Source organism: Anomaloglossus baeobatrachus, chromosome 5, assembly GCF_048569485.1.
Source record: "Anomaloglossus baeobatrachus isolate aAnoBae1 chromosome 5, aAnoBae1.hap1, whole genome shotgun sequence".
In the NCBI taxonomy this organism is placed as follows: Eukaryota; Metazoa; Chordata; class Amphibia; order Anura; family Aromobatidae; genus Anomaloglossus; species Anomaloglossus baeobatrachus.
This window is the reverse complement of record NC_134357.1, coordinates 450,160,211-450,185,546: the sequence shown is the minus strand read 5'-3', so window position 1 is coordinate 450,185,546 and position 25,336 is coordinate 450,160,211. Positions and strand designations below refer to the sequence as shown.

General features: G+C 51.7%; 1 protein-coding gene across 4 annotated transcripts in view; it reads right to left on the bottom strand.

Annotated features, from left to right (window-relative positions):
- CSNK2A1 (casein kinase 2 alpha 1) overlaps nt 1-25,336 on the bottom strand; it is a 107,667-nt gene that overhangs the window by 25,915 nt on the left and 56,416 nt on the right. For 3 of the 4 annotated variants that reach the window (XM_075350522.1, XM_075350525.1, XM_075350523.1), the window contains exons 4-8: nt 759-860; nt 618-668; nt 471-530; nt 305-388; nt 108-218 (exon numbers count right to left, since the gene is read on the bottom strand). In XM_075350522.1, coding sequence (XP_075206637.1) covers nt 108-218; nt 305-388; nt 471-530; nt 618-668; nt 759-860 — 408 coding nt within the window. The remainder of the gene's footprint in view (nt 1-107; nt 219-304; nt 389-470; nt 531-617; nt 669-758; nt 861-25,336) is intronic. The other variant, XM_075350524.1, reaches the window with a different exon arrangement.

Here is a 25,336-nt window from a genome sequence, read left to right as displayed (position 1 = left end):
TTGGTACCAGGATCTCGTCCTCCTCGTACTATGGAGAGGTAAAAGCTTGTCTGGCAGCACGTCGGCCTCTCCCCTGCGGCAGCACAATATAGTAAGCAGCATTATACCTGATAATCGACAAGCAGCTCGGGTCCCTTGAAGTATCTGGAGGCGACTCTCACATTGTATTCCTGCCCCGGATGATAGAACTCTGCAAGGCCCCAATCTATTAGTCGGAGCTGACAAGAGACAAGAAATCATGAAGCCGAGGTCACAACCCCAGCGAAAGCTCAGACTGACTGCATACACCATCCTGCTCACTTACCTTTCTGTGCTCATGGTCAATCATGACATTATGTGGCTTGACGTCTCTGTGCATTATACCCATACTGTGGCAATAGTCCAGGGCCTGCAGGAAAAAGAAAAGCATGCGTCTAGAAAGTTATTGATTCTCACTCACACAAAACTAATAAAAGAAAGCCATGTGGTACCTTTAATATTTCATACATGTAGAACCTAATGTCGTAATCTGTTAAAGTCTGATATAACTGCTGTGGAGAGGAAGATAAGTAAGTTATTATTAAATGAAATAGAAAACAAGTATTTGCTGGCAGCACAAGAAATTTCTTGGTACTCACCTTAAAATCTGTATTATTGACATGTTCAAATACCAGCGCCGGCGTTCTGGACTGTAGGAGAAACAAGAAATCAGATTATAGGAGGACCAGGTCCAGCACGGACACCACGAGATCTAATCCTGGGAGGTGTGGGCCGCTCACCACGGGGTCTTTCACTATGTCAGCCAGTGTGATGATGTTGGGGCCGCCTCGCAAGTTCTCCAGAATCTTGATTTCACGCTTAATTTTCTTCTTCTTCACAGGCTAAAGAAAACAAAAAAGTGATGAGAGGTGTAAGAAGGAAAACAGTCTTCATTAGTAGAGAAGAGCGAACCGGAGGTTCAGTGCTCACATCGAACAAAGACGTGAGTTCTGGTGTTTTACATAAGCAAACCATACTGTGCTCGTGGACGCTCGGTGCTCAGCCCAGTGCGAGCCTCTTGAAGTGTTTGAATGGCTCGCACTACGGGAGAGGGGGGGGGGGGGGGTAACAGTGTGATCAGACATAGTGTGCACTCCCAAAAGAAGGGAATTTTGTTTACTTACCGTAAATTCCTTTTCTTCTAGCTCCAATTGGGAGACCCAGACAATTGGGTGTATAGGCTATGCCTCCGGAGGCCGCACAAAGTATTACACTAAAAGTGTAAAGCCCCTCCCCTTCTGCCTATACACCCCCCGTGCTCCCACGGGCTCCTCAGTTTTGGTGCAAAAGCAAGAAGGAGGAAAAAAAAATTATAAACTGGTTTAAAGTAAATTCAATCCGAAGGAATATCGGAGAACTGAAACCATTCAACATGAACAACATGTGTACACAAAAAAACAGGGGCGGGTGCTGGGTCTCCCAATTGGAGCTAGAAGAAAAGGAATTTACGGTAAGTAAACAAAGAAGGGAATTTTGTTACTTACCGTAAATTCCTTTTCTTCTAGCTCCTATTGGGAGACCCAGACGATTGGGTGTATAGTACTGCCTCCGGAGGCCACACAAAAGTGTAAGGCCCCTCCCCTTCTGGCTATACACCCCCAGTGGGATCACTGGCTCACCAGTTTTAGTGCAAAAGCAAGAAGGAGGAAAGCCAATAACTGGTTTAAACAAATTCACTCCGAAGTAACATCGGAGAACTGAAAACCATTCAACATGAACAACATGTGTACCCGAAAAACAACCAAAAATCCCGAAGGACAACAGGGCGGGTGCTGGGTCTCCCAATAGGAGCTAGAAGAAAAGGAATTTACGGTAAGTAACAAAATTTCCTTCTTCTTCGGCGCTCCATTGGGAGACCCAGACGATTGGGACGTCCAAAAGCTGTCCCTGGGTGGGTAAAGAAATACCTCATGTTAGAGCTGCAAAGACAGCCCTCCCCTACGGGGAGGCAACTGCCGCCTGCAGGACTCTTCTACCTAGGCTGGCGTCTGCCGAAGCATAGGTATGCACCTGATAATGTTTGGTGAAAGTGTGCAGACTCGACCAGGTAGCTGCCTGGCACACCTGTTGAGCCGTAGCCTGGTGTCGTAATGCCCAGGACGCACCCACGGCTCTGGTAGAATGGGCCTTCAGCCCTGATGGAACCGGAAGCCCAGCAGAACGGTAGGCTTCAAGAATTGGTTCTTTGATCCATCGAGCCAGGGTGGCCTTAGAAGCCTACGACCCTTTGCGCTGACCAGCGACAAGGACAAAGAGTGCATCCGAGCGGCGCAGGGGCGCCGTGCGGGAAATGTAGATTCTGAGTGCTCTCACCAGATCCAACAAATGTAAATCCTTTTTATACCGATGAACTGCATGCGGATAAAAGGAAGGCAAGGAGATATCCTGATTAAGATGAAAAGAGGATACCACCTTAGGGAGAAACTCCTGAATGGGGCGCAGCACTACCTTGTCCTGGTGGAACACCAGGAAAGGAGCTTTGGATGACAGCGCTGCTAGTTCAGACACTCTCCGAAGAGACGTGACCGCTACCAGAAAGGCCACTTTCTGTGAAAGTCGCGAAAGTGACACATCCCTCAGAGGCTCGAAGGGCGGCTTCTGGAGAGTAACAAGGACCTTGTTTAGATCCCACGGATCTAACGGCCGCCTGTACGGAGGTACAATATGACAAACCCCCTGCAGGAACGTGCGCACCTGAGAAAGTCGTGCTAGACGCTTCTGAAAAAACACGGATAGTGCCGAGACTTGCCCTTTAAGGGAGCCGAGCGACAAGCCCTTTTCTAACCCAGATTGCAGGAAGGAAAGAACGACAGGTAACGCGAATGGCCAGGGGGATACTCCTTGTGCAGAGCACCAGGATAAGAAAATCTTCCACGTTCTGTGGTAGATCTTAGCAGACGTGGGCTTCCTAGCCTGTCTCATGGTGGCCACGACCCCTTGAGGTAATCCTGAACACGCTAGGATGCAGGACTCAATGGCCACACAGTCAGGTTCAGGGCCGCAGAATTCCGATGGAAAAACGGCCCTTGGGACAGTAAGTCTGGACGGTCCGGTAGTGCCCACGGTTGGCCGACCGTGAGATGCCACAGATCCGGGTACCACGACCTCCTCGGCCAGTCTGGGGCGACGAGTATGACGCGGTCGCAATCGGATCTGATCTTGCGCAACACTCTGGGCAAGAGTGCCAGAGGTGGAAACACATAAGGGAGCCGGAACTGCGACCAATCTTGCACTAAGGCGTCTGCCGCCAGAGCTCTTTGATCGCGAGACCGCGCTATGAAGGTCGGGACCTTGTTGTTGTGTCGAGACGCCATTAGGTCGACGTCCGGCACCCCCCAGCGGCGGCAGATTTCCTGAAACACGTCCGGGTGAAGGGACCATTCCCCTGCGTCCATGCCCTGGCGACTGAGGAAGTCTGCTTCCCAGTTTTCTACGCCCGGGATGTGAACTGCTGATATGGTGGATGCTCTTTCCTCCACCCACATCAGAATCCGCCTGACTTCCTGGAAGGCTTGCCGACTGCGTGTCCCTCCTTGGTGGTTGATGTATGCCACCGCTGTGGAGTTGTCCGACTGAATTCGGATCTGCTTTCCTTCCAGCCACTGCTGGAAGGCTAATAGGGCAAGATACACTGCCCTGATTTCCAGAACATTGATCTGAAGGGTGGACTCCTGCTGAGTCCACGTCCCTTGAGCCCTGTGGTGGAGAAAAACTGCTCCCCACCCTGACAGACTCGCGTCTGTCGTGACCACTGCCCAGGATGGGGGCAGGAATGATCTTCCCTGTGATAATGAGGTGGGAAGAAGCCACCATTGCAGAGAGTCCTTGGCCGTCTGAGAAAGGGAGACTTTCCTGTCTAGGGAAGTTGTCTTCCCGTCCCATTGGCGGAGAATGTCCCATTGAAGTGGGCGCAGATGAAACTGCGCGAACGGGACTGCCTCCATTGCTGCCACCATCTTCCCTAGGAAGTGCATGAGGCGCCTTAAGGGGTGCGACTGACCCTGAAGGAGAGACTGCACCCCTGTCTGTAGTGACCGCTGCTTGTTCAGCGGAAGCTTCACTATCGCTGAGAGAGTATGAAACTCCATGCCAAGATACGTTAGTGATTGAGCCGGTGCCAGGTTTGACTTTGAAAAGTTGATGATCCACCCGAAAGTCTGGAGAGTCTCCAGCGCAACATTCAGGCTGTGTTGGCATGCCTCTTGAGAGGGTGCTTTGACAAGTAGATCGTCTAAGTAAGGGATCACCGAATGTCCCTGAGAATGCAAGACTGCTACCACAGCCGCCATGACCTTGGTGAAAACCCGTGGGGCTGTCGCCAGACCAAATGGCAGAGCTACGAACTGGAGATGGTCGTCTCCTATCACGAAACGTAGAAAACGTTGGTGCTCTGTAGCAATCGGCACGTGGAGATAAGCATCTTTGATGTCTATTGATGCAAGGAAATCTCCTTGAGACATTGAAGCAATGACGGAGCGGAGGGATTCCATCCGGAACCGCTTGGCGTTCACATGCTTGTTGAGCAGCTTTAGGTCCAGAACAGGACGAAACGAGCCGTCCTTTTTTGGAACCACAAAGAGATTGGAGTAAAAACCTTGCCCTTGTTCCTGCTGAGGAACAGGGATCACCACTCCTTCTGCTTTTAGTGAGCACACCGCCTGCAGAAGGGCATTTGCTCGGTCGGGATGTGGGGAGGTTCTGAAGAACCGAGGCGGAGGACGAGAACTGAACTCTATCCTGTACCCGTGAGACAAAATGTCTGTTACCCACCGGTCTTTGACCTGTGGCAGCCAAATGTCGCAAAAGCGGGAGAGCCTGCCACCGACCGAGGATGCGGAGGGATGAGGCCGAAAGTCATGAGGCAGCCGCCTTGGAAGCGGTTCCTCCGGTTGCTTTCTTGGGGCGTGAGTGAGCCCGCCAGGAATCTGAGCTCCTTTGCCCCTTCTGAGTCCCTTTGGACGAGGAGAGAAGGGAATTTTGTTATTTACCGTAAATTCCTTTTCTTCTAGCTCTTATTGGGAGACCCAGACGATTGGGTGTATAGCACTGCCTCCGGAGGCCACACAAAGCAATTACACTAAAAAGTGTAAGGCCCCTCCCCTTCTGGCTATACACCCCCAGTGGGATCACTGGCTCACCAGTTTTAGTGCAAAAGCAAGAAGGAGGAAAGCCAATAACTGGTTTAAACAAATTCTCTCCGAGTAACATCGGAGAACTGAAAACCGTTCAACATGAACAACATGTGTACCCGCAAACAAACCAACAATCCCGAAGGACAACAGGGCGGGTGCTGGGTCTCCCAATAAGAGCTAGAAGAAAAGGAATTTACGGTAAGTAACAAAATTCCCTTCTTCTTCAGCGCTCTATTGGGAGACCCAGACGATTGGGACGTCCAAAAGCTGTCCCTGGGTGGGTAAAGAAATACCTCATGTTAGAGCTGCAAGACAGCCCTCCCCTACGGGGAGGCAACTGCCGCCTGCAGGACTCTTCTACCTAGGCTGGCGTCCGCCGAAGCATAGGTATGCACCTGATAATGTTTGGTGAAAGTGTGCAGACTCGACCAGGTAGCTGCCTGGCACACCTGTTGAGCCGTAGCCTGGTGTCGTAATGCCCAGGATGCACCCACGGCTCTGGTAGAATGGGCCTTCAGCCCTGATGGAACCGGAAGCCCAGCAGAACGGTAGGCTTCAAGAATTGGTTCTTTGATCCATCGAGCCAGGGTGGCTTTAGAAGCCTGCGACCCTTTGCGCTTACCAGCGACAAGGACAAAGAGTGCATCCGAACGGCGCAAGGGCGCCGTGCGGGAAATGTAGATTCTGAGTGCTCTCACCAGATCTAACAAATGTAAATCCTTCTCATACCGATGAACTGCATGAGGACAAAACGAAGGCAAAGAGATATCCTGATTAAGATGAAAAGAGGATACCACCTTCGGGAGAAACTCCTGAATAGGACGCAGCACAACCTTGTCCTGGTGGAAGACCAGGAAGGGAGCCTTGGATGATAGTGCTGCCAGCTCAGACACTCTCCGAAGAGATGTGATCGCTACCAGAAAAGCCACTTTCTGTGATAGTCTAGAAAGTGAAACCTCCTTCAGAGGCTCGAAGGGCGGCTTCTGGAGGGCAACTAGTACCCTGTTCAGATCCCATGGATCTAACGGCCGCTTGTACGGGGGTACGATATGGCAAACCCCCTGTAGGAACGTGCGCACCTTAGGAAGGCGTGCCAAACGCCTCTGAAAAAAGACGGATAGCGCCGAGACCTGACCTTTAAGGGAGCCGAGCGACAAACCTTTTTCTAACCCAGATTGCAGGAAAGAAAGAAAGGTAGGCAATGCAAATGGCCAGGGAGACACTCCCTGAGCAGAGCACCAGGATAAAAATATCCTCCACGTTCTGTGGTAGATCTTAGCGGACGTGGGCTTCCTAGCCTGTCTCATGGTGGCAACGACACCTTGGGACAATCCTGAAGACGTTAGGATCCAGGACTCAATGGCCACACAGTCAGGTTCAGGGCCGCAGAATTCCGATGGAAAAACGGCCCTTGGGACAGTAAGTCTGGTCGGTGTGGGAGTGCCCACGGTTGGCCGACCGTGAGCTGCCACAGATCCGGATACCACGCCCTCCTCGGCCAGTCTGGGGCGACAAGTATGACGCGGCTGCAATCGGATCTGATCTTGCGTAACACTCTGGGCAAGAGTGCCAGAGGTGGAAACACATAAGGGAGCCGGAACTGCGACCAATCTTGCACTAGGGCGTCTGCCGCCAGCGCTCTTTGATCGCGAGACCGTGCCATGAAGGTTGGGACCTTGTTGTTGTGCCGTGACGCCATTAGGTCGACGTCCGGCACCCCCCAGCGGCGACAGATTTCCTGAAACACGTCTGGGTGAAGGGACCATTCCCCTGCGTCCATGCCCTGGCGACTGAGGAAGTCTGCTTCCCAGTTTTCTACGCCGGGGATGTGAACCGCGGATATGGTGGAGACTGTGGCTTCCACCCACATCAGAATCCGCCGGACTTCCTGGAAGGCTTGCCGACTGCGTGTCCCCCCTTGGTGGTTGATGTATGCCACCGCTGTGGAGTTGTCCGACTGAATTCGGATCTGCCTTCCTTCCAGCCACTGCTGGAAGGCTAGTAGGGCAAGATACACTGCTCTGATTTCCAGAACATTGATCTGAAGGGTGGACTCCTGCTGAGACCACGTACCCTGAGCCCTGTGGTGGAGAAAGACTGCTCCCCACCCTGACAGACTCGCATCTGTCGTGACCACCGCCCAAGACGGTGGTAGGAAGGATCTTCCCTGTGATAATGAGGTGGGAAGAAGCCACCACTGCAGAGAGTCTTTGGCCGTCTGGGAAAGGGAGACTTTCCTGTCCAGGGATGTTGACTTCCCGTCCCATTGGCGGAGAATGTCCCATTGAAGTGGACGCAGATGAAACTGCGCAAACGGAACCGCCTCTATTGCCGCCACCATCTTCCCGAGGAAGTGCATGAGGCGTCTTAAGGAGTGCGGCTGACTTTGAAGGAGAGCCTGCACCCCAGTCTGTAGAGACCGCTGCTTGTCCAGCGGAAGCTTCACTATCGCTGAGAGAGTATGAAACTCCATGCCCAGATACGTTAGTGATTGGGTCGGTGACAGATTTGACTTTGGGAAGTTGATGATCCACCCGAACGCCTGGAGAGTCTCCAGTGCAACAGTCAGGCTGAGTTGGCATGCCTCTTGAGAGGGTGCCTTGACCAGTAGATCGTCCAAGTAAGGGATCACAGAGTGTCCGTGAGAGTGCAAGACTGCTACCACTGCCTCCATGATCTTGGTGAACACCCGAGGGGCTGTCGCCAGACCAAATGGCAGAGCTACGAACTGAAGATGGTCGTCTCCTATCACGAAGCGTAGAAAGCATTGGTGCTCTGTAGCAATCGGCACGTGGAGATAAGCATCTTTGATGTCTATTGATGCTAGGAAATCTCCTTGAGACATTGAGGCAATGACTGAGCGGAGGGATTCCATCCGGAACCGCCTGGCGTTCACATGCTTGTTGAGCAGTTTTAGGTCCAGAACAGGACGGAAGGAGCCGTCCTTTTTTGGAACCACAAAGAGATTGGAGTAAAATCCTCGCCCCCGTTCGTGAGGGGGGACAGGGATCACGACTCCTTCTGCTCTTAGAGAGTCCACCGCCTGCAGCAGGGCATCTGCTCGGTTGGGGTGTGGGGAGGTTCTGAAGAACCGAAGTGGAGGCCGAGAACTGAACTCGATTCTGTACCCGCGAGACAGAATGTCTGTTACCCACCGGTCTTTGACCTGTGACAGCCAAATGTCGCAAAAGCGGGAGAGCCTGCCACCGACCGAGGATGCGGAGGGAGGAGGCCGAAAGTCATGAGGTAGCCGCTTTGGAAGCGGTTCCTCCATTTGTTTTCCTGGGGCGTGAGTGAGCCCGCCAGGAATCTGAGCTCCCTTGTTCTTTCTGAGTCCTTTTGGACGAGGAGAATTGGGCCTTGCCCGAGCCTCGAAAGGACCGAAACCTCGACTGCCACTTTTTCTGTTGAGGTTTACTTGCTCTGGGCTGTGGTAAGGAAGAGTCCTTACCCTTGGACTGTTTTATGATTTCAGCCAATGGCTCACCAAACAGTCTGTCTCTAGATAATGGCAAGCTGGTTAAGCATTTTTTGGAACCAGCATCTGCTTTCCAGTCCTTTAACCACAAGGCTCTGCGCAAAACCACAGAATTGGCGGACGCCATAGCGGTACGGCTCGTAGATTCTAGGACAGCATTGATAGCATAGGTCGCAAACGCAGACATTTGCGAAGTTAGGGACGCCACTTGCGGCACTGCTGGATGTATGAAAGCATCCACCTGTGCTAAACCAGCTGAAATAGCTTGGAGTGCCCACACGGCCGCGAATGCTGGAGCAAACGACGCGCCGATAGATTCATAGACAGATTTCAACCAAAGGTCCATCTGTCTGTCGTTGGCATCTTTAAGTGAAGCGCCATCCTCTACTGCGACTATGGATCTAGCCGCAAGCTTGGAAATTGGGGGATCCACCTTTGGACACTGGGTCCAGCGTTTGGCCACCTCAGAGGGAAAAGGATAACGGGTATCCTTAGAACGTTTAGAGAAACGCTTGTCTGGATGAGCGTCGTGTTTCTGGATCGATTCTCTGAAGTCAGAGTGGTCCAAAAAAGCACTTAATTTACGCTTGGGATATAGGAAATGGAACTTCTCCTGCTGTGCAGCTGCCTCCTCTGCAGAAGGGGCTGGGGGAGAAATATCCAACAGCCTATTAATTGCCGATATAAGGTCATTAACCATGGCGTCACCATCAGGGGCATCCAGATTGAGAGGGGCCTCAGGATTAGAATCCTGATCACCGTCCTCAGTCTCATCACAGAGAGACTCTTCTCGCTGAGACCCTGAGCAGTGTGATGACGTGGAGGGTCTTTCCCAGCGAGCTCGCTTAGGCTGCCTGGGACTGTCATCTGAGTCAGAGACTTCAGCCTGTGATGCTTGAGACCCCCTTGAAGTACGGATTAGTTCCAACTGAGGGGGACCGGAGAGCATAGACACAGCAGTGTCCATGGTCTGAGCAACTGGCCTGGACTGCAAGGTCTCCAGGATTTTTGCCATAGTCACAGACATTTTATCAGCAAAAACTGCAAAGTCTGTCCCCGTCACCGGGGCAGGGTTCACAGGCGCCTCTGCCTGGGCTACCACCACAATAGGCTCTGGCTGACGAAGTGCCACTGGGACTGAACATTGCACACAATGAGAGTCGTTGGAGCCTGCTGGTAGATTAGCCCCACATGCAGTACAAACAGTGTACACAGCCTGTGCCTTGGCACCCTTGCGTTTTGCGGATGACATGTTGCTGCCTCCTCAGAGCAGTACAGGGTGTCCAGCCAAGAAGCGACCTTACAGTGCACTATATAAATATATATATATATATGGTACCAAGAAAAAAGTACACTAATATAACACTGAGGCACTAGTGGGGCCAGCACTAAAGTGCAGCTTACCGCCCGCTTAGGAGCGGGTGTGTGGTCGCCGAAATCCCTCTAGTCTGGGTCTCCCAGAGCCTGCTGCCTTTCCCCAGCCAGACCGCATGTGTAATGGCTGCCGGCGTCCTTGTGGAGAGGGGGGGCGGGCCCTGGGCGTACACCGACGAAGAGCGGGAAGTCTGCTTCCCCCTGTGCCTAGTGAGAGGGCTGGAGCATGTAAATAAAGCTCCAGCCCTCGGCGCTGTTAATTGAGCAGCGTCTCTCCCCTACCCTGATTGACAGGGTGGGGGCGGGAACGAAGCGGCACTAGGCCGCAGAAGCCGGGGGCTAAAGTTAGAAGCGCCGCCGCCGTAAAAGCGCGGTCGGCGCAAAGTCCCCGGCGCACTACAAGTCGCAGCTGCGCCGCCGCTCCAGGAGCGGTCGGCGCAGTAGTTCCCAACATGAAACGTCACTCAGCAAAGCTGCAGTGACCTAACCCCGGCGCACAGCGCTACTGTCCCCGGCGCACTATAACGCTCAGCAAGCCTGAGCGTGTCCGTGCCTGCCGGGGACACAGAGTACCTGAAAGTTGCAGGGCCTTGTCCCTGAACGGCACTCCCGCTCCAAATCCAGCAGGTTCTATGGGTCTGTGGATGGAGCCCGGCCCCAGGGCTTGGGGGCCGGCAAGATCCCACTTCCACAGAGCCCTCCAGGGGATGTGGAAGGAAAACAGCATGTGGGCTCCAGCCTCTGTACCAGCAATAGGTACCTCAACCTTACAAGCACCACCGCGGGTGAGAAGGGAGCATGCTGGGGGCCCCATATGGGCCCTCTTTTCTTCCATCCGATATAGCCAGCAGCTACTGCTGACTACAAACAGTGGAGCTATGCGTGGATGTCTGACCTCCTTCGCACAAAGCAGAAAACTGGTGAGCCAGTGATCCCACTGGGGGTGTATAGCCAGAAGGGGAGGGGCCTTACACTTTTTAGTGTAATTGCTTTGTGTGGCCTCCGGAGGCAGTGCTATACACCCAATCGTCTGGGTCTCCCAATAGAGCGACGAAGAAATTGGGTCTTGCCGGAGCCTCGAAAGGACCGAAACCTCGACTGCCACTTCCTCTGTTGAGGTTTGCTTGATCTGGGCTGGGGTAAGGAGGAGTCTTTACCCTTGGATTGTTTAATGATTTCAGCCAATTGTTCACCAAACAGTCTATCTACAGATAGTGGCAAGCTGGTTAAACATTTTTTGGAAGCAGAATCCGCTTTCCATTCCTTTAACCACAAGGCTCTGCGCAAAACCACAGAGTTGGCAGACGCTATTGAGGTACGGCTTGTAGAGTCCAGGACAGCGTTGATAGCGTAAGTCGCAAACGCAGACATTTGCGAGGTTAGGGACGCTACTCGCGGCACTGCTGGACGTATGATAGAGTCCACCTGTGCCAGACCAGCTGAAATAGCTTGGAGTGCCCACACGGCCGCGAATGCTGGAGCAAACGACGCGCCGATAGCTTCATAGACAGACTTTAACCAAAGGTCCATCTGTCTGTCATTGGCATCTTTAAGTGAAGCCCCATCCTCCACTGCAACTATGGATCTAGCCGCAAGCCTGGAGATTGGGGGGTCCACCTTTGGACACTGGGTCCAGCGTTTGACCACGTCAGGGGGAAAGGGATAACGTGTATCCTTAAGACGTTTGGAGAAACGCTTGTCTGGGTAAGCATGGTGTTTCTGGACTGATTCTCTGAAGTCAGCGTGGTCCAGAAAAGTACTCAGTTTACGCTTGGGATACCTGAAATGGAACTTCTCCTGCTGTGCAGCTGCCTCCTCTGCAGAAGGGGCAGGGGGAGAAATTTCCAATAGACTATTGATGGCCGCTATAAGGTCATTTACCACGGCGTCACCATCAGGAGTATCCAGATTGAGAGCGGTTTCAGGATTAGACTCCTGATCCCCCTCCTCTGTCTCATCATGTAGAGACTCTTCACGCTGAGACCCTGATCCGCGTGATGACGTGGAGGGTCTCTCCCAGCGAGCACGCTTAGGCTGCCTGGGACTGTCGTCTGAATCAGAGCCGTCAGGCTGAGATGCCTGGGACCCCCTTGAATCACGGATTAACTCCAAATGAGGGGGACCGGGGAACGTTGCCGCAGCAGTGTCCATGGTCTGAGTAACTGGCCTGGCCTGCAAGGTCTCTAGTATCTTTGTCATAGTGACAGACATTTTGTCAGCAAAAACTGCAAACTCTGTCCCCGTCACCGGGAGAGGGTTCACCGGCGACTCTGCCTGGGCCACTACCACCATAGACTCCGGCTGACGAAGTGGCACAGGGACCGAACATTGCACACAATGGGGGTCATTGTAACCTGCCGGTAGATCAGCCCCACAAGCGGCACAAGCAGCGCTTACAGCCTGTGTCTTGGCACCCTTGCGTTTTGCGGATGACATGTTGTCGTCTCCTCAGAGCAAGATAGGGTATACAGCCAAGAAGCGACCTTACAGTGCAATATATATATATATGGTATAGAGAAAAAAGGTACACCAAAATAACACTGTGGCACTAGTGGGGCCAGCACTAAAGTGCTGCTTACCGCCCGCTTAACGCGGGTGTGTGGTCGCCAGAAATCCCTTGTCTGGGTCTCCCAGAGCCTGTGTCCGTTCTCCAGCCAGACTGCATGTAGGAATGGCTGCCGGCGTCCTATGGAGAGGGGCGGGCCCTGGGCGTGTGCAGACAAAGAGCGGGAAACCTGCGTCCCCCTGTGCTCAGTGAGAGGGCTGGAGCATGTAAATAAGGCTCCAGCCCTCGGCGCTGATTAAACGTACAGCGTCTCTCCCTTGCCCTGATTGACAGGGTGGGGGCGGGAACGAAGCGGAGCTAGGCCGCAGAAGCCAGGGACTAAATTTATAAGCGACGCCGTCGTAAAAGCACGGTCGTCGCTAAGTCCCCGGCGCACTACAAGTCGCAGCCGCGCCGCCGCTCCAGGGGCGGCCGGCGCGGCAGTCCCCAACACATAAAGTCACTCAGACAGACTGTAGTGACTGTAACGCCAGCGCGCAGCGCTACTGTCCCCGGCGCACTAGCACACCCAGCAAGTCTGGAATGTGCGCGGCCTATTTGGGACACAGAGTACCTGAATGTCGCAGGGCCTTGTCCCTGAACGGTACCCAGCTCCGTATCCAGCAGGTTCCATGGGTCTGTGGATGGAGCCCGGCCTCAGGGCTTGGGGGCCGGTAAGATCCCACTTCCTCAGAGCCCCTCAGGGGGATGGGGAAGGAAAACAGCATGTGGGCTCCAGCCTCCGTACCCACAATGGGTACCTCAACCTTAACAAACACCGCCGACAAAGTGGGGTGAGAAGGGAGCATGCTGGGGGCCCTAGTATGGGCCCTCTTTTCTTCCATCCGACATAGTCAGCAGCTGCTGCTGACTAAACAGTGGAGCTATGCGTGGATGTCTGACCTCCTTCGCACAAAGCAGAAAACTGGTGAGCCAGTGATCCCACTGGGGGTGTATAGCCAGAAGGGGAGGGGCCTTACACTTTTTAGTGTAATGCTTTGTGTGGCCTCCGGAGGCAGTACTATACACCCAATCGTCTGGGTCTCCCAATGGAGCGCCGAAGAAATTCCCTTCTTCTTTGTCGCTCCATTGGGAGACCCAGACAATTGGGACGTCCAAAAGCAGTCCCTGGGTGGGTAAATTAATACCTCGTAATAGAGCCGGAAAACGGCCCCTTCCTACAGGTGGGCAACCGCCGCCTGAAGGACTCGTCTACCTAGGCTGGCATCCGCCGAAGCATAGGTATGCACCTGATAGTGTTTCGTGAAAGTGTGCAGGCTCGACCAGGTAGCCGCCTGACACACCTGCTGAGCCGTAGCCTGGTGCCTCAAAGCCCAGGACGCGCCCACGGCTCTGGTAGAATGGGCCTTCAGCCCTGAGGGAACCGGAAGCCCAGCAGAACGGTAAGCTTCGAGAATTGGCTCCTTGATCCACCGAGCCAGGGTTGATTTGGAAGCCTGTGACCCTTTACGCTGGCCAGCGACAAGGACAAAGAGTGCATCCGAGCGGCGCAGGGGAGCCGTACGAGAAATGTAGAGTCTGAGTGCTCTCACCAGATCTAACAAGTGCAAATCCTTTTCACTTTGGTGAACTGGATGAGGACAAAAAGAGGGTAAGGAGATATCCTGATTGAGATGAAAGGGGGATACCACCTTGGGGAGAAATTCCGGAACCGGACGCAGAACCACCTTGTCCTGGTGAAACACCAGGAAAGGGGCTTTGCACGACAACGCTGCTAGCTCAGACACTCTCCGAAGAGAGGTGACTGCTACTAGGAAAACCACTTTCTGCGAAAGGCGTGGGAGAGAATATCCCTCATTGGCTCGAATGGTGGTTTCTAAAGAGCCATCAGCACCCTGTTCAGATCCCAGGGTTCTAACGGCCGCTTGTAAGGAGGAACGATGTGACAAACCCCCTGCAGGAACGTGCGTACCTGTGGAAGTCTGGCTAGGTGCTTCTGGAAAAACACAGAGAGCGCTGAGACTTGTCCCTTAAGGGAGCCGAGCGACAAACCCTTTTCCAGTCCAGATTGAAGGAAGGACAGAAAAGTGGGCAAGGCAAAAGGCCAGGGAGAAAAACTCTGAGCAGAGCACCATGACAGGAAAATTTTCCACGTCCTGTGGTAGATCTTGGCGGACGTTGGTTTCCTAGCCTGTCTCATAGTGGCAATGACCTCTTGATATAATCCTGAAGACGCTAGGATCCAGGACTCAATGGCCACACAGTCAGGTTGAGGGCCGCAGAATTCAGATGGAAAAACGGCCCTTGAGACAGCGAGTCTGGTCGGTCTGGTAGTGCCCACGGTTGGCCCACCGTGAGATGCCACAGATCCGGGTACCACGACCTCCTCGGCCAGTCTGGAGCGACGAGGATGACGCGGCGGCAGTCGGCCCTGATCTTGCGTAACACTCTGGGCAACAGTGCCAGCGGAGGAAACACATAAGGGAGCTGAAACTGCGACCAATCCTGAACTAAGGCGTCTGCCGCCATAGCTCTGGGATCTTGAGACCGTGCCATGAACGTCGGTACCTTGTTGTTGTGCCGGGACGCCATGAGGTCGACGTCCGGCACCCCCCAGCGGCAACAGATCTCCTGAAACACGTCCGGGTGAAGGGACCATTCCCCTGCGTCCATGCCCTGGCGACTGAGATAATCTGCTTCCCAGTTTTCCACGCCCGGGATGTGAACTGCAGAGATGGTGGAGGCCGTGGCTTCCACCCACATCAAGATCCGCCGGACTTCCTGGAAGGCTTGCCGACTGCGTGTGCCGCCTTGGTGGTTGATGTATGCCACCGCTGTGGAATTGTCCGACTGAATTCGGATCTGCTTGCCTTCCAGCCACTGCTGGAACGCTTTCAGGGCAAGGTACACTGCCCGTATTTCCAGAACATTGATCTGAAGTGAGGACTCTTGCCGGGTCCACGTACCCTGAGCCCTGTGGTGGAGAAAAACCGCTCCCCACCCTGACAGACTCGCGTCCGTCGTGACCACCTCCCAGGATGGGGGTAGGAAGGATTTCCCCTTCGATAATGAAGTGGGAAGAAGCCACCACCGAAGGGAAGCTTTGGTCGCCTGAGAGAGAGAGACGTTCCTGTCGAGGGACGTCGGCTTCCTGTCCCATTTGCGAAGGATGTCCCATTGAAGAGGACGCAGGTGAAACTGCGCGAAAGGGACTGCCTCCATTGCTGCCACCATCTTCCCCAGGAAGTGCATGAGGCGCCTCAAGGGGTGTGCCTGACCTTGAAGGAGAGATTGTACCCCCTTCTGTAGCGACCGCTGCTTGATCAGCGGAAGCTTCACTATCGCTGAGAGGGTATGAAACTCCATGCCAAGATATGTCAGCGATTGGGCCGGTGTCAGATTTGACTTTGGAAAATTGATGATCCACCCGAAACTCTGGAGAGTCTCCAGAGTAGCGTCGAGGCTGTGTTGGCATGCCTCTTGAGAGGGTGCCTTGATCAGGAGATCGTCCAAGTAAGGGATCACCGAGTGACCCTGAGAGTGGAGGACCGCTACTACAGTAGCCATAACCTTGGTGAAAACCCGTGGGGCTGTTGCCAGGCCGAACGGCAGTGCCACGAACTGCAGGTGTTCGTCTCCTATGGCGAAGCGCAAGAAGCGCTGGTGCTCTGGAACAATCGGTACGTGGAGATAAGCATCTTTGATATCGATCGATGCAAGGAAATCTCCTTGGGACATTGAGGCGATGACGGAGCGGAGGGATTCCATCCGGAACCGCCTGGTCTTTACGTGTTTGTTGAGCAGTTTCAGGTCCAGGACAGGACGGAAAGACCCGTCCTTCTTTGGGACCACAAACAGGTTGGAGTAAAAACCGTGACCCTGTTGCTGAAGAGGAACAGGGACCACCACTCCTTCTGCCTTCAGAGTGCCCAGCGCCTGCAGAAGAGCCTCGGCTCGCTCGGGAGGCGGGGATGACCTGAAGAATCGAGTCGGGGGACGAGAGGTGAACTCTATCTTGTAACCGTGAGACAGAATGTCTCTCACCCAGCGGTCTTTTACCCGTGGCAGCCAGGTGTCGCAAAAGCGGGAGAGCCTGCCACCGACCGAGGATGCAGATTGCGGAGGCCGAAAGTCATGAGGAAGCCGCTTTGGTAGCGGCACATCCGGTGGTCTTTTTAGGACGTGACTTAGACCGCCATGAATCAGAGTTCCTTTGATCTTTCTGAGGCCTTTTGGACGAGGGGAATTAGGACCTGCCCGCGCCCCGAAAGGACCGAAACCTCGACTGCCCCCTCCTCTGTTGGGGTATGTTCGGTTTGGGCTGGGGTAAGGATGTATCCTTCCCCTTGGATTGTTTGATGATTTCATCCAAACGCTCGCCAAACAATCGGTCGCCAGAAATTGGCAAACTAGTTAAGCGCTTTTTGGAAGCAGAATCTGCCTTCCATTCCCGTAGCCACAAGGCCCTGCGGAGTACCACCGAATTGGCGGATGCAACCGCCGTACGGCTCGCAGAGTCCAGGACAGCATTAATAGCGTAAGACGCCATTGCCGACGTCTGAGCGGTTATGGACGCCACCTGCGGCGCGGAAGTGCATGTGGCTGCGTCAATTTGCGCTTGACCTGCTGATATAGCTTGTAGCGCCCATACGGCTGCGAATGCTGGGGCAAAAGAAGCGCCGATAGCTTCATAGATGGATTTCAACCAGAGTTCCATCTGCCTGTCAGTGGCATCTTTGAGTGAAGCCCCATCTTCCACTGCAAGTATGGATCTAGCCGCCAGTCTGGAGATTGGAGGATCCACCTTGGGACACTGAGTCCAACCTTTGACCACGTCAGGGGGAAAGGGATAACGTGTATCCTTAAGGCGCTTAGAAAAACGCTTATCTGGACAATCATGGTGATTCTGGACTGCCTCTCTGAAATCAGAGTGGTCCAGAAACATACTCTGTGTACGCTTGGGAAACCTGAAACGGAATTTCTCCTGCTGAGAAGCTGACTCCTCCACCGGAGGAGCTGAGGGAGAAATATCCAACATTCGATTGATGGACGCAATAAGATCGTTCACTATGGCGTCCCCGTCCGGAGTATCAAGATTGAGAGCGGCCCCAGGATCAGAATCCTGATCAGCTGTCTCCGCGTCATCAACCAGAGATTCCCCCCGCTGAGACCCTGAACAATCTGATGATGTCGAGGGAATCTCCAAGCGAGCTCGCTTAATCGGTCTGGGGCTGGGGTCCGTGTCAGAGCCCCCAGCCTGGGATCTATGAGATGCCCCGGGGGGACATTGTTGGTCCAACTGAGGGGGGCCAGGGAACAATGATTCAACAGAGTCCCTGTGCTGAGATACCGGTCTGGACTGCAAGGCTTCTAGTATCTTAGCCATAGTTTCAGAGAGTTTATCCGTAAAGACTGCAAACTCCGTCCCTGTCACCTGGAGAGTGTCAGCAGGTGGCTCCCCCTGGGCCCCTCTTAGCAGAGGCTCCGGCTGAGCAAGTGCAGTAGGGGCCGAGCAGTGCATACAATGAGGGTCAGTGGAACCTGCCGGTAGCGGCGTCGTACATGCGGCGCAGGCAGCATAGTAAGCCTGTGTTTTGGCACCCCTGCCTTTTGTGGGCGCCATGCTATTGTCTTCCCTGAGCAACACAATAGGGATATATAGCCAGAAAACAACTGTGCACTATACAGTGTAAAGTATATACCATAAACATATAATTACACTTCTGCACAATGGGGCTAGCACCACAGGTGCTGCTTACCACCCGCTTAAAGCGGTTGTGAGGCCACCAGAATCCCTGCCTGGGTCTCCCAGAATTTGTCCCCCTCTGCAGCGTCCGAGGAGCTGACAGGAATGGCTGCCGGCGTCCTGAGGAGAGGAGGGAGCCGTGGGCATGACCCAGAAAGTGCGGGAACTGGTGCCCCACAGTGCACAGTGAGGGGGGTGGAGTATGCAAAGCATTCTCCAGCCCTCATTGCTGCTCGTCTGTACAGCGTCCCGCCCTTCCCCTGCTTGTCAGGGCTGTGGGCGGGATGAAGAAAGACTAGGCCGCAAAAGCCGGGGACTCGAGTAATAAGCGCGGCCGCCGTAAAAGCGCGGCCGCGCGGAAGTCCCCGGCGCACTACAAGTCCCAGCCGCGCCTCAGTGTTAAACATGGCGGCGGCGGTCAGCGCGGTAGTCCCCCTACATAAACACACTCAGCGACGCCGAGTGTGTAATGGCACATTTAACCCGGTCAGCGCCGCGGTCCCCGGTGCACTAGCACACCCAGCAATGCTGGAGTGTTGCTGTGCTCGGTCCCCACGGGGACACAGAGTACCTCCAAGTAGCAGGGCCATGTCCCTGAACGATACCCGGCTCCTATCCAGCAGGCTCCCAGGAGTTGTGGATGAAGCACGGTCTCAGTGCCTGGAGACCGATAGGATCCCACTTCACCCAGAGCCCTAAGGGGGATGGGGAAGGAAAACAGCATGTGGGCTCCAGCCTCCGTACCCGCAATGGATACCTCAACCTTAACACCGCCGACAAGAGTGGGGTGAGAAGGGAGCATGCTGGGGGCCCTATATGGGCCCACTTTTCTTCCATCCGACATAGTCAGCAGCTGCTGCTGACCAATCTATGGAGCTGTGCGTGCATGTCTGCCTCCTTCGCACAAAGCATAAAAACTGAGGAGCCCGTGGGAGCACGGGGGGTGTATAGGCAGAAGGGGAGGGGCTTTACACTTTTAGTGTAATACTTTGTGCGGCCTCCGGAGGCATAGCCTATACACCCAATTGTCTGGGTCTCCCAATGGAGCGACAAAGAAATACAACGGGAAAAACCTGTCACCCTTCTCCATAAGTGTTCTGTTTATAACTGGCTGCATGTGGGTGGACAGCACTGGAGTGCTGAATTTTAACATGTTTGAGGCTTTCTTCTCACAAACGCTGATCCTCTACCAGAGACCTTCATTGTCAAGACATCCTTACATTTATTTTACTCACTTATATAGAGCAATTTATTCCACATCGCTTCACGGACGTGATCATCACTGTCCCCATTGGGGATCACAATCTAAATTCCCTATTAGTATGTGTCTTTGGAGTGTGGGTGGAAACCGGAGAATCCGGAGGAAACCCATGCAAACACAGGAAGAACATAAACTCCTTATAGAAGTTGTCCTCGGTGGGATTAGAACCCAAGACCCCAGCGCTGCAAAACTGCAGTACTAACACCCAAGATGAGCATAACCCCTTAGATATCCGCTTCAACAGCCCAAAGAACAAAATCTAAGGGTATATTCCCATAATACAGTGGAACCTCAGTTAACGAGTAACCCAGTTAGCGAGTATTTTGCTTTACGAGCAAAGCTTGCTGTAAATTTGTAACTCAGTTTACAAGCAAGCTTTGCCGTACGAGCAAAATACTCACTGCACACACTTCCGGTTCCGTACTTCCACCGCGCTCTGATCCACTCTTGTAGTCCACACAAACACGCACGCATTATGCTCACCTTACCATCCGTTCCCTCGCCGGCCTCACGGTTCTTGTAGTTCGTAGCTACAGGATGTGTATCGGGTAACGATTGAGGAATTTCCGCTGTCAGCCGCTACTTAAAGGCAGCGCGCTGACCAATCAGAGGCAAGTGGCTCCTGCCTTTGACGTCAGCGCTCTGGCAGCGAAAGTTCCAGCATCAGTCGCGATGATTACCCGATACACATCCTTTACTGGCGAACTGCAAGAACCAGGAGGCCGGCGATTGAACGGAAGGTAAGGGGAGCCTAATGTGTGTGTGTGTGTGTGTGTGTGTGTGTGTGTGCGCGTGCGTGCGTGCTTCTGCATGTGCGGAATGGGACATTGAACAAGTTGTGGAACGAATTGTCTCCATTGCAATGATTTCCTATGGGAAATCTTGCTTTGCTAGACGAGTAACTTGGTTTACAAGCACAGTCCCAGAACGGATTGTTCTCATTAACCAAGGTTCCACTGTATGTCTGCAGCGTTTGGGCACAGCATGTTTTTGCTGTATCCAAAACGCTGCATTGTACAGTAGAAGCACAGTTGATGGGATTTATAGTAATCTCCTGCCCACGGTGCTTTTTTCCACAGGGTAATGTGGCGCACCTTCCCAAGCCACAGCATGTCAATTTATGCTGAACAGAGAGAACACAGCAAAAGTATGCATCGCCCAAATCCCTAATCGTGGGCACAGTCGTTGCATTCTCCTGCCAATATCACTCACGACTCATCTGTTGTCCCCCGCCGGGCTACGGTTTCTTCTCTTTTGGATGAAACCTAAAAGCTGCAGGCATTACAAGATGCCACCCAGTAGAAGGGAGCGAAAGAAGCCCACAAGCATCAGAATCCAAGGATTGGTGGCAGGCCTTTAGGCAAATGTGGACTTCTTTTAAATTCTATTGATTGTTAAAGCATCACTCCAGAGGTTTTTGTTTTATTTCCCCGCTGGAGAGATGCTTTAAATAGAAGTCCCCTGCACCCTGTCTTATACCCACCTTCTATTTTAACCCTTTTCCAGCGCCGCTCAGGTCAGTCTCTGGAGATTTGTGACCTGCTGACTGCTCCAGTGCTTCATGGAGCGACCGAAGGTCACAAATCAATACAAGTCTGTGAGAGCCTTGTTCTGGCTCTCAGAGATGCATTGGAGCTCTTATGATGTAACTTCTGGTCAGTCTAAAGTTATGGGCACAAGATGGCGCCACAGAACCGGATCAGCGGGTATGAGACGGAAGGCTTACATTTAAAGCGCCACAGCAGCGCTGAAACCCCCCCAAAACACTAGAGTAGTACTTTAAAGGGAACCTGTCACCAGATTTTTGCGTTCTAAACCATGATTAGCACTTTAAGCAGCTCCTCTGCTGCATTTTATAAAGGTGCATGTTCTGCCGACTCCCCCTGTAGACCTACAAAAACCTTTATAAAACCTCCCACCATGTATGCTAATCGCTGGGTCTGATCTGATTGACATCCTATTTTGTGACTCGTGCCTCGTTTGGTGCAGATTGCTGTCCTCCTTCGACGACTGATGCGGATGATGCTTCCGGCACCATCCACGCAGCAGTGCAAAATCCTGCGCAGACACATTGCCGGCTTACGCAGGCGCACTTCGACCTGCCCTATTGTGGACAGAGCCGAAAACATCGATGAGCTTGCAAAAATCTGGTGACCGATTCCCTTTAACTATATATACAGACACATTTCTAAACAATATTAACTTCTGTCATTTTGTTTCTTCAACCACCTGAGGGGGGGCACAATTGGTATTTGCAGATATGGCAGATACAAGGCACAGGAGTGTAGGGCCAGTCTCCAACTCTGCGGCCACATCAGCTGCACATCCCGCCATGTACATTTCACAGTTGTAGGTGAAGCTTGGCGCCATTTTACTGCAGCCAATGCTTTCTGTTGAGCTGCAATTTGACTGTCACCGCTCACTAGTGCTTAGAATAGAGCAGTGAAATCACCGGTTGCTGAGCTTTGAGCACTAATTAGCTGTGACAGTAGGTCGGCTTCATAAATCAATGAGAACTGGTCGGTTAGCCTGGTATTAGTAACTAATGGCAGGCTGCCTGACCTGTTCTCACTGTAGGAAGAAGTCCCCGCCACAGCTCTGGTATCCGGCCTGTCACTGCTCACCGCTTAGTACTGTATACAGAGCGCAGCAGCCAGTGCACTCAATACAGTAACAATACACTACTCACAAAAGCAATGAGATATTTGGCTTTCGGGTGAGTTCTCAGGATGATCCTAGCCCACCCCTTCACTACCCAGCGACTTTGATTCCCCCCCCCCCCAAGGGACAAAATTTTATTTTTCTGTTAATATAACTGTTTGAGGGGTCATTTTTTGAGGGACGAGTTGTACTTTTGAAAGACTCTTCATTCTGCCCCATATTGTACTGGAAAACAGGGGAGGGGGATTGTCGAAGGGAGTCAGAGTGTGGTGAAATCGCAAAAAAGTGCAATACCACAATTTATTTTTTTCATATTTACGATGTCCACCATATGGTAAAACTAGCAACATAATTAACCAGGTCAGTACAAGTTTGTAGAAGGATAAGGCTGCACATCAAACATAGATAATGGTATAATGCCTCAAGCATATGGAAAAATATTGGAATATACAATGAAAAATGCTACTTGCTAATTTGAACATGTGAATAATGAATTGCATACCTGCCATGAATATTAGGAAAAAGGAGATATTTAGCAATCGCATTGATCAATGTAACTGAGCCCCAAGACCTCGTCAAGGTATATCTCTATATTTTTAATTGCAATGAGATGACACACAGTTAGGGTCACAGAGCTAGGGACCCCAATATAGAGATATACCTTGACGAGGCCTTGGGGCTCAGTTACATTGATCAATGCGATTGCTAAATATCTCCTTTTTCCTAATATTCATGGCAGGTATGCAATTCATTATTCACATGTTCAAATTAGCAAGTAGCATTTTTCATTGTATATTCCAATATTTTTCCATATGCTTGAGGCATTATACCATTATCTAAGTTTGATGTGCAGCCTTATCCTTATATAGTATGTATTTTTGGCTTGCACTCATATATATATATATTAGTGCTCACTTCAGTTATCCTATTCAGTTCAAGTTTGTAGACACCAAATATGAAGTTTGTTTTATTTTATTCAAGTGGTAAAAAAAGAAAAAAAAAAAAATAATCCAAAATTTGTCAAAAAAAGTAAAATTGTGCTTTAGTCTCCAGTGCAGTGACTTCTGATCGTGCGCACTGAGCCTAAACCCGGCGTCTGAGGTCGCGACAACGGACAGATATGAGAGTCCCTGCCGAAGATGTTGAGCGTGCCAACATGCTAAGAGGACAAAACAATCCCCGCTCTCTGGGAGACCAGCCAGAAAACACTGCCGGCAGCCAGCGAGGGTGCTCAACACAGTGAAATCCTAGGTGCACTGCCCCTGGGAAGTATGCAAATCAAAAAGGTCCATGGAGCCTCTGTTAGGAGTCTCAAACACTAACCTCTGATTGTCACACCCGGTCAGCGTAGGGGCAATTATACAAACACTATTTGCCCGAAGGGCAACAAGAGGTACCCTAACTAAAGGCCTAATCAAATAAACTTTATTAAATTATATAAATGGACAAAAGTTAAAATTGGCAGGTGGGAAGCCAATTCCATATATAATAAGTGCGGCCGCGGACCGACACTACTCTGGATAAATTCCTAACGTAATATGGCTAGCTATCACCTACACTGCCTGTTAAAAACTAACAGCTAATAGCCTCCCCGACATGTTTCACCATGACTGGCTTCATCAGGCCTATAGCCTCAGCCCCTGATGAAGCCAGTCATGGCGAAACATGTCGGGGAGGCTATTAGCTGTTAGTTTTTAACAGGCAGTATAGGTGATAGCCAGCCATATTATGTTAGGAATTTATCCAGAGTAGTGTCGGTCCGCAGCCGCACTTATTTTATATGGAATTGGCTTCCCACCTGCCAATTTTAACTTTTGTCCATTTATATGATTTATTAAAGTTTATTTGATTAGGTCTTTAGTTGGGGTACCTCTTGTTGCCCTTTGGGCAAATAGTGTCTGTTAGGAGTCTCGACACAGAAAATAGCCAGACTTCCCAGGGGGCAATGCACCTAGGATTTCACTGTGTTAAGGACCCTCTCTGCCGGCAGTGTTTTCTCTAAGTGGTCTCCCCGAGAGCGGGGATTGTTTGTCTTGCTGGTCTACTAGGCATTGCTCCCACCTAGCCAGAATCCTACTCCACACTGATGAGGGGCAACACCCCGAAACAGCTGTCTGTGGATGGATACCTGGCCTTGGTATTTCCTTTGTCATATCTTTAAACTCGTCAAGAGCTGGATATTGACTAAAAAAAAAAGCCACTTAATATGGTGGTCTCCTAAAAAAAAAAAAACCACACAAAAAAAAAAAACACTCCTTGGCTAGGTCCTTCCCAGAGGGATATCTGACTTTTTTCTGTGTCGAGACTCCTAACAGAGGCTCCACGAACCTTTTTGGTTAATATGCTAAGAGGGCGGACTAGTCTGGAGATATAAGGCCCTTATGACTAGTCCCTACGCTCATTTGCATCTCAAAGGATCTTTAGAAATACTTTTTTAAAGATACATTTATGTATGCTACTATATGCTGGGACAATTAGGCAGGGATTATAGATATGCACCTAGAGCTTCTCACGGTTCAGGGTGCATATTGTACCCGACAGGTGCAACTCCACAATGGATTTTATTTACCATGTTCACTATATGGTAAAACAGACCTGGCAGTAGGATTCTCCAGGTCAGCTTTACTATGTAGTGAACATGGTAAATAAAAATACATTTTGGAATTGCACTTTTTTTTGCACTTTCACAGCACTTAATTTTGTCCCAGTTTTCGAGTAAAGTATGTGGCAGAATGGTCTCAAAGGTATAACTCTTCGCGGAAAAAGCAAGCCCTCATATGGCTATGTTGATGGAAATATAAAAATTTCTGGCTCTTGGAAGGTAAAGACAAAAACGAATAAAATGCAAAGTGGTGAAGGGGTTAATCAGACCTTCTCTAAGGCTATGTTCACACACTGCATCTTTTACTCCGTTTTTGGTGCATTTTTGAGGTCGCAAAGATGCACATAAATGCATGCATTTCCTTCTCCCAGCAAAGTCTATGAGATTTCTATTTTGCTGTCCACACTGGGCATCTTTGCTGCGTTTTTTGAAGATGCAGCATGTTAATTTTTGGGGGTTTTTGAGCCCTTCCAGTTAATAGACTTGACGTAAACACAATGGGAAATATTTGGTAAATCGCTTGCGTTTTTGCTGCGGGTGTGTTTTTTTGGGGCCAAA